The sequence below is a fragment of the Cherax quadricarinatus genome, chromosome 21 (genome assembly GCF_038502225.1).
Source record: "Cherax quadricarinatus isolate ZL_2023a chromosome 21, ASM3850222v1, whole genome shotgun sequence".
Taxonomy (NCBI): domain Eukaryota; kingdom Metazoa; phylum Arthropoda; class Malacostraca; order Decapoda; family Parastacidae; genus Cherax; species Cherax quadricarinatus.
The window spans coordinates 34852677-34861754 of record NC_091312.1 but is presented as its reverse complement, the minus strand read 5'-3'; the positions used below and the strand labels follow the sequence as shown (position 1 = coordinate 34861754).

At 39.2% G+C, this 9078-nt stretch overlaps 1 protein-coding gene across 2 annotated transcripts in view; it reads right to left on the bottom strand.

The window, feature by feature from the left end:
* Positions 1-5017: 5017 nt before the first annotated feature.
* LOC128689181 (phenazine biosynthesis-like domain-containing protein 1) overlaps positions 5018-9078 on the bottom strand; it is a 129374-nt gene continuing 125313 nt past the window's right edge. The window contains exons 7-8 of one of the 2 annotated variants that reach the window (XM_070087370.1): positions 8988-9046; positions 5018-8105 (exon numbers count right to left, since the gene is read on the bottom strand). In XM_070087370.1, the coding sequence (XP_069943471.1) occupies positions 8079-8105; positions 8988-9046 (86 nt within the window). In that variant the 3' untranslated portion in view covers positions 5018-8078. Of the gene's footprint in view, positions 9047-9078 lie in introns of both variants that reach the window. The other variant, XM_070087369.1, reaches the window with a different exon arrangement.

Here is a 9078-nt window from a genome sequence, read left to right as displayed (position 1 = left end):
AGTTTTGAAGGTTCTCATTATCTTTTCTATCATTTTTCTGGCATATGCAGTAGATACATTGTTGTGGTCTTTGAAGGTGAGATCCTCTGACATTGTCACTTCCAGATCCTTCACATTACTTTTTCGCTCTATTATATGGTTAGAATTTGTTGTATACCCTGATACAGTTTTAAGCGCCTCAAATTTTCAATACCTGAATAGTTGAAATTTCTCTTCATTGAACTTCATAGTGTTTTAAGTGGCCCATTTGAAGATTTAGTTGATGTCCACTTGGAGTCTTGTGGCGTCTTCGATGGAGGAGATAGGTATCACCCTATGTAGATGCACATGTGTAGCCCCACACCACCTGCTTGCCGTCTGTCCAGGCTTGAAAGTGATGCCATCTGGACAGTTTTGGGTACCATCATGTCTGCACAATTGAGGTGACTCCCTTATTGTTGGGCATCTTGCTTTTGTGAGGCTTCTTTTGATGATATTATTAACTTGCTTATGCCTTGCATTTATGGCAAACAAGTCAGTGGTACCTGTATTGGTCTGCAAGTCGAAGGGCAACACCAGTGCAAATGGTCTGTGGATTGAGACGTTTGCCTAAGGAGGAGTTGGGAATAACCAACAGGAAGTCCTCTGCATGAGGAGCTCTCACTGTAGTAAGCAGGCCCTAGCCTTCCCTGACACACACTGAAGCATTTTTTATACTATTATCTCCACTGTTGAGCCATCCCAGTGTGACTGTTTTCAGTTGTTGGGGAGAGCAGGTCTCGTCTCAGAGCCGGTTAGATTATCCCAGATCATGGCTCTGTCAACGAGCTTCTGGTCATTAACTCCAAACCTGTCCCTAAAATGTTCAGGGATAATCACTGCTACAAGTCCCCTGGATGCAACAAATAGGGACAGGAAATCAGGTAGTGCAATTTGTGATGGTACCACTGCCAGTCTTCTAGAGTAAGGTGAATACTTTCGTAAAAATATGCCTCAGGAGACTGTCGTATTCATTCAGTAGAGGGTTATCACATGATGGTGCACATCTTGGGCAGACTCAAGCACTTTGTGAGAAAACATCGTCGGTGTTAAGATTGCCTATTAGTTGTTCCATCCTCTTCAACTCACCCAGTTTTCTTTTAAGAATTGAGTCAATGGCTTCAATTCCAAGAGGTATTCCAAGAGGTGCTCCAAGCAAGGCAGTATTTTATGGGTAATGACTGGTGCACTTGGAAGTTTTGATCTCATTGCCTCGATCACTTATTAATTGAGATGATTTCACATTTGGATATATTCAGGATGAGTCCGATTTCATGTCCTCATGTCATCACCTGGCTAAGATCGTCTAGAAAGGACTCCTTTGCATCCTCCAGTGTGTCATCATCCAGGAACCAGATGTTTAACTCACTGGCCATCCTGACCGTGATTTCCTTAACTGCTATATATAAGAGAAATGGTGCGAGAAGATACCATTGCTGGACACCCTCTGATGAAGTGATTTCATGCTCACCAAATAGGATCGTTGATTCCTTGTTATATCAAGCTGAAACAAAATGGAAGAGATCAGGGAAATGTGCTTGTACAGCTGTTAATATCAAGTTTTTTCCAGGAGATTAAGTGCATTCAGGAAGATGGTTGATATATGCCTTGTTCCATAAACCGTTACTTCACTTCCTTGAAGAACAGCAAAGCCAACCTGGTTTGGTTGAAGCATCATGGACACCTCTGTGCGAATACTTCGGACAGCAGCCTTGGAAACGAAATGGCGAAATGTGTTGCCCATGGCAATTGACCCAATATTCTTCTTTTTAAGGGCATAAAGTGATGCATCTAGAAAGAAAGGTTTAATTTCATCAGGAATCAGATCAGCCAATGAGTTGCTAATGAGCCTTGTGATTTCCGAAAGCAGTGTCTCTGCAATCTCTCCAATAACTGGATTCACCATTTCTTTTAAATACAGGTGTCTTATTCCACGGTAGCCCTCAGTAGAGCCAGACAGAAATGACGTAAATGCTTTGTAAATATCTGAATCTTGCACAGACAGTGACTCCATAGTGGGGACAAGGGTATCAAAACTAATGGTGCCTCTGGTTTCCATAGAAAAATGCTTTTCCTAAGTGCTTGAGCAGTGTCAGAATTCCTGGGGATAACTGTGTCTTCACTTGTGATTATCCTGATGAACCCCACTGTATTGCCCACTTCAATTTTCTTGCTCACTTCGACTCTGATTGTTTCACTGTCAGTGGATCAATTACGGAGGTCTACCTCTGCCATTTTTGTAATGATAGGGAAAGAGAATGAGATTAAGCCACGTCAGGTCATCAAACCATTTGTCTACACTCACTCTTATCTAACACACTCACACATTCTTGCCGGAAGTCAAAGCCCCTCACACACATAACCTCCTTTACCCCCTCATTCCAACCTTTCCTAGGCTGACTCTTACCCTGACTTCCTTCCATTACAGATTTATATGCTCTCCAAGTCATTTTATTCCGTTTCATCTTCTCAAAATGTTTGAACCACATCAACAACTCGTCCTCAGCCCTCTGCATAACAGTTTTAGTGACTCTGTTCCTCTTAATTTTCACACTACATATATGTAGAACAATATATATATATATATATATATATATATATATATATATATATATATATATATATATATATATATATATATATATATATGCAAAATAACCAGGGGAAGAGTTGAAAGATAGTTATCCTTCAACTCACCAGTGGTTGTTTTTGTCATTGATGTAAAATGCTTAATTTTTACAACAAAATCTAACTTCGAAACCTTACCTAACCTAACTTAAACTAGCATATATTTATTTTACCTAAATACTGCTATGTATAGCGCAGGTCAATTTATATTCATTTTATATTGATTCAAATCAGCTTTGTATTAGTGAGGATTTTTAAACTATGTGAAAACCAAAATTAAAGCAATGAATCACGTGGATCCTTAGCATGACTTTCGTGATGCTTTGTACATCAACCTAGAACCAAAATTTGAAGAATTCATCCATGAAATATAACAGCATCATGGTTACCACTTAGAAAAAATCTGTATTTGCAAACTTATATTCTGATTTTCAATTTGTCTGATTAATTGCTTAAATTCATTCCTTCATGATATTAAAATTCCTCCCATGGATGAACCGCATCTTGGCAGCACTGTAATTGATTTTTATTACATACCAAATTTACAAATGAAGTCTCATTTATATTTTTATAAGTTGTACCTCAAATTATGTCTAAACGAAAAAGTTATTAAAATTAATTCAATTAATTTCAGTAAAGTAAATACAAAATTATAGGCAACTAAAACTTCGCGTTTTGGCATTTGAGTCATGGCAGGAAAATATTGTATTTAGGATGCTTAGGGATTGTTTTTAATATTAATGTTTAGTTAGCACTTACATAAATCACAGGATACATGAGGTGCTATCAAAAAGTTCCAAGACTCTGATTTTCACACTCTTCGTGGATGAAATATGACAGTGGCGCATTATTATTATTATAATCAAAAAAGAAGCGCTAAGCCACAAGGACTATACAGCGACAGTGGCGCAGGATACACTGCACGGTAGAGTTCTCTGTGATGAACTATAGCGAGTTTCAGTGCTGTCGGTCGTTCCACTGAGGTTAGACAAACACTTTGTTGTGGTAGCATACTGTTGCAATTTTTTGTGTAGTATAATGGAATCTTTGAGTGGGGATTGTTCATCAGGAATTTGTTCCAACAGGGCAGACAGCTAAACTCATTTTTTTGCATCATGATTCCGAGACATTTGAGGTTCGAAGCTCTTTAACCAGAGGGCTTTTTAAGTAGGAAGAAGAACAAGAGTAGGTAAGGATCGAATGTGGAAAAGGGGTCAGTGGGGGTGAGGAAAGGGTAATAAAGATAAGTGACCTTACTACTTTGGCACATATTAATAAATGTGTGTGTATGTGTTGGGTTTATTCATGATATTTATATGATGAGGTACACCACACCACCCATCAGAGGTACATATGTATGCAACTTGCATACAGGCATGACAGTGATTTAGTACAGAAAGCAAGGTGTTCACGTTAGTTGCAAGGAACTTGTTGGAGCTGGCGGTCGGATGAGCTGGTCCTGCACAGTGTCCTGCCATAGGAGGTTTTCAGATGTTATTTGGTTATATGTAAGGCATCCACAGGAAGGGAGATTTTATTTAACTTGAACACAGATTGGCTCAGGTGTTAACCTGGATCGCTCAGGATCTTTGGTCTTGGGAAGCCCTCCTTGTGGATGAAACGTGGGACTCTTTGTTGGAGGGACGTCCTGTGGGTGGTACAGGGAGATGTACTGATGATGTAGTGATTGGTGTTAGTTGGTTGGGATGGGTTTTCTCTGGTATGTAGAGTTCATGCATGGCATATAGTTGTCTCTTTTTTTTTAGTTTGTTCAGCCTGACAGTTACTGCATTGATCTCCTGTTGGGTACGCAGATCTTCCATTCTGATTCATTCCCTCAGCCTGGTGCCTGTAATAAAGCGAAGTTCCTTGTTCTGTACACTTCATAACTGTAACACGATCTTTTTCGTTGTTAGTGACATGGATACACAAGGATATTCAAGCATAGGTCTTATCATCCTCTTGTATAGGTGCCTCTTGATATGAGAGGGGAACCTGATTAAACCTGTATAGCTGACTACATGTGTTGTAGAGTGTAGTATTCTGTTCATATATTCCTCTTCCGTATTTTAATTACTTATAAGTTTCTTAGATGAGGAGAGGTGCCATAATAATCTGTTAACAACTGTTTGTGGTTCTCCAGCTATAAATTGCGTTATCACCATGTATTATCTACCAGATATGATAAAGGCTGTTGTGCAAGTGAAATGTAACCTTAATAAAGTTCCCAAGTGTTGCATCTTGTGATTTTATAAAATATAAGTTATTAATATTTCCATACCATGAATACATTACAAGACATACCTTGCATAAAGCAGTAGTCTCACCATAGTGCTGCAATATTCCAATGTTGTTTAAGTAAAGTTGCCAATAATTGCAATTTGTCTTTATTACATATTCTTATATTAACTTTTACATGAATGAGAAAGCCTGGGCATGAGAAGAACCTACCTAGCATAGACCAGTAGGTCTTCTGTGGTGCTCATCCATTATTTCGTTTCGTTCTGCAAAACTTAAGGAAAAAATGGTGCCAAATGTCCCTAAATGTACTCAGAGAGAGTGACATCACTCCTGCTACTCCCCTCCACCCTGCCAACACCTCTAAATAGCTACGTCACTGTTTTATATATTTCTGGTCAGTAATGTAGGCAATTTAGGTTGGTGAGGTGGTTTGGACATGTAGAGAGAATGGAGCAAAACAGAATGAGTTCGAGAGTGTATAAATCTGTAGTGGAGGGAAGGAGGGTTCGGGGTCGGCCTAGGAAGGATTGGAGGGAGGGGGTAAAGGAGGTTTTGTTTGCGAGGGGCTTGGACTTCCAGCAAGCGCATTTGATAGGAGTGAATGGAGACAAATGGGTTTTAATACTTAAAGTGCTGTTGGAGTTTGAGCAAAGTAACATTTATGAAGGGATTCAGGGAAACCGGCAGGCCGGACTTGAGTCCTGGAGATGGGAAGTACAGTGCCTGCACTCTGAAGGAGGGGTGTTAATGTTGCAGTTTTATAATTATAGTGTAAAGCATCCCTCTGACAAGACAGTGATGGAGTGAATGATGATGGAAGTTTTTCTTTTTCGGGCCACCCTGCCTTGGTGGGAATCGGCCGATGTGTTAATAAATATTTTTTCCGTATAAAACATCTCCAGTGTCATAAATCGATGAACATTTGTTTAAACACAATGAAAAAGTCCTAATTCCTCTTAGTCACTATATATCTGCATTACTAATCCTAAGTATCAACTCAGAAAATTACTAATTGGTGGATCCGGAGTTTACCTGGAGAGAGTTCCGGGGGTCAACGCCCCCGCGGCCCGGTCTGTGACCAGGCCTCATGGTGGATCAGAGCCTGATTAAGCACGCTGTTACTGCCGGCTGCACGCAATCCAACGTACGAGCCACAGCCCGGCTGGTCAGGTACCGACTTTAGATGCCCAGCCCTTCTAGGGCTGGGTAGGTGCCTGAGCCAGAGCATGAAGCTCACAAGATTGCCATTTCCATTAGGCCCCTTGGGTCGGGGATGGCAGACCAGAGAGGCCTATTTCTCCCTACGAGCCCTGTGAGGGCGGGGAATGTGGCTAGGCCTGAGGACAGTTGGTCCCAACGATTAGGAGGTACTTGTACCTCCTCCCATGGCAGACATTAGTCTGAGATACTCCCAAGAAAGGAAGCCAAGGCCGGGCCACCACTTGGAAAAGGCCCGGGCCGGGAGAGTACCGGGGAATCAAGAAGAAGAAGAAGAATAGGTATTTTGTGACAGTGGTACTGAATGTGAAGGGAGCGAGTATGAAGATGAAGATGAAAGTACTACTCCACCAACCCGAAAACACAACAAAAGTAAAGTTGCAACCAATTTGGTGACATTCACAAAAGAATCAACGAGTAAAGCCGCCAAGATATGCAAACAGTTGTCATTTGATGACAGTGACATTCCTACACCAAGTCGAGCAGCAATTTACAAGTCAATATACAAAGAGGCTGCTAAACTGAAAGAGGAAATGACTGAAAAAATACAAATGGAAGAATGGTCTTTACATTTCGATGGAAAGTGCATTGAGGAAAATGAGTACCAGGTAATAGTACTTAAAAATGAAAGAACCGAAGAAAACTGGATGCACTGCATTTGAAAGATGGCGAGGCTGAAACTATCGCTGAAGGAATGACAAAAGTTATTGATGAATACAACTTATGGAATGCAATAAAGATGATCATTGCTGATACAACAAACATTAACACAGGGAAATAGAGTGGAGCTGTTGTTAAACTGCAACGAATGTTCTCAAAGAAAGGGATTAGCAAACCACAGTTTATCAGTTGTCAGCATCACGTTCTGGACAGGCTTCTCCGCTTGGTAATGGATAAAAATCTTGGTGCTAAAACCAGTTCTCCAAACATCAAATACCCATTTGTATCCCAAGTACTGAAGAATTATGAGGAACTAAAGGCACAGTTTGTTAGTGGAACAGAAGAAATCCTCCATAAATCAAGATGGAGAGATGATCTAACACGAGTGTTTAGATTCTTTGAAGAAAGAGGGCACTTTCGTTTGATTAACTTTCAGAAAATTCCAAACATCATAGGTGGAATTCAAGAGCCATTCTAGCTATTCTCTCATTCATTCTTATACCTATAAGACGGAAGACTTTGGAGAAGATATACAGATTCATTTCATACACCTGGACAGATTATTGGTTTATTGGTCAGATGTACTATGAAAATGACTTCAAAAAATTGTCAGGAAATATTAAAACCTTACAAAAAAGCACTGAACTCATTGAAAAAATCACTGGCAACAGGAGCCGTCCGCACTCAATATACCAAGAAGTAATCAGTGTACTGAACGTGCAATCAAAGTTATGCAGGAACTGTATGCTGCTGCAGAAACAAAAACAAACCGCAACTTCGGTTTATTTTAAGCAATAAGTAGTAATATATGTACAAACATGATATCAATGATACTTTAATCTGCTTAATTTGTTACTAATATCACTTGCAATATGCATTCAAGTTATTTGTTTTTGTTACTTTTTTTTTCATTTAGGGGTGACATTTTTTAAAAAGATATTGAAATGAAAGGTCATTGCTTTAAGACAAAAGTTCATCTGATTAAGGTACAGGAATATTACGTTGTAAAAATGTTATAACCCTAGTAGGCATACATTAGACGTTTAGAAACATATCAAACATTAGGGTGGTCCGTGGCCTCGTAGGGAAAGCTCTCGCTTCACACGCAGAGTCCGGGTTTGATTCCCGACAGGGATGGAAATATTGGGCGTGTTTCCTTACACCTGTTGACCATGTTCACTCATCAGCATAATTGGTACCTGGGTAATAGTACATTGGTGTGGGTTGCATCCTGGGACAAAATTGACCTAATTTGCCCGAAATGCTCTGCATAACAAGCGGCTTTCTATGTAGTAGTATGTCATTGACGTCAACTAGGCCTGTATACCTTGTACATGTACCTGTAGAAATAAAGATATTGTTATATTATATTATTATGTATATAAACAAACATATAAAGGAAGGCTTCGTAATGCTGGTGAGGGGTTCTTGCTCCCCCAAAAATTTGACTTATTCTTCCCTGCCTTTGATCGACCCTGATTACTTTCCATTCCTATGGTGCTGCATGAACTCTAAGGGTTTAGGGCTTTCTCTAAATAAAATAATAAATGTGGAAATCCGCATGTTAATATACAAATTTATGTGTTTGAAAAGAACCAGACCACAGGTTTCAAGCCTCTATCATTTCATTTAATGTATTTTCCAGTATACACAATATTCTGCATCTTACAGTGTATATATTCTGCTTTTACTATGCAAAATTGTTCAAGCAAAGATAATCCTATTAAAGCAATTTATTGATTCATTTTGTACCTGATACTCTCAGTTTGAATATTGGACATAACAGGAGACCACTTTTAGTTTGAACATTGGACATAACAGGAGACCACTTTTAGTTTGAACATTAGACATACCAGGAGACCACTTTTAGTTTGAACATTAGACATAACAGGAGACCACTAATTTTATACGAAAATTAACTCTGCTGCTGTATTTAATCTGCTAAATTAATGATCGCCATTATAATGTATCTTAATCCTTACAAAACAATACAGGGTCATCCTAAATTATTTAACATGAATAAAATAAAGATTTTTGTGAAGTGACTATTGAACTTCGAGAATTTAGAGCAAACTATTTTGAATTCTGGGATTGTTTGTTATAATGATATTTAGCAATATAGGTAACTCAGCAAGCTGGATAGCACAAAGTTTTCACTACAGTAATATTTATATATTAATGTGTCCTTGGATAACTGTGGTGGCGGCGCCAGCAATGCTCACTCGTTCATTATCCAATATTTTCACCTTCACTTCACCGCCACGTTCAGAACATTGCCAAACTGTGATAAAAGAAAGTTTGATTTTACTTTCA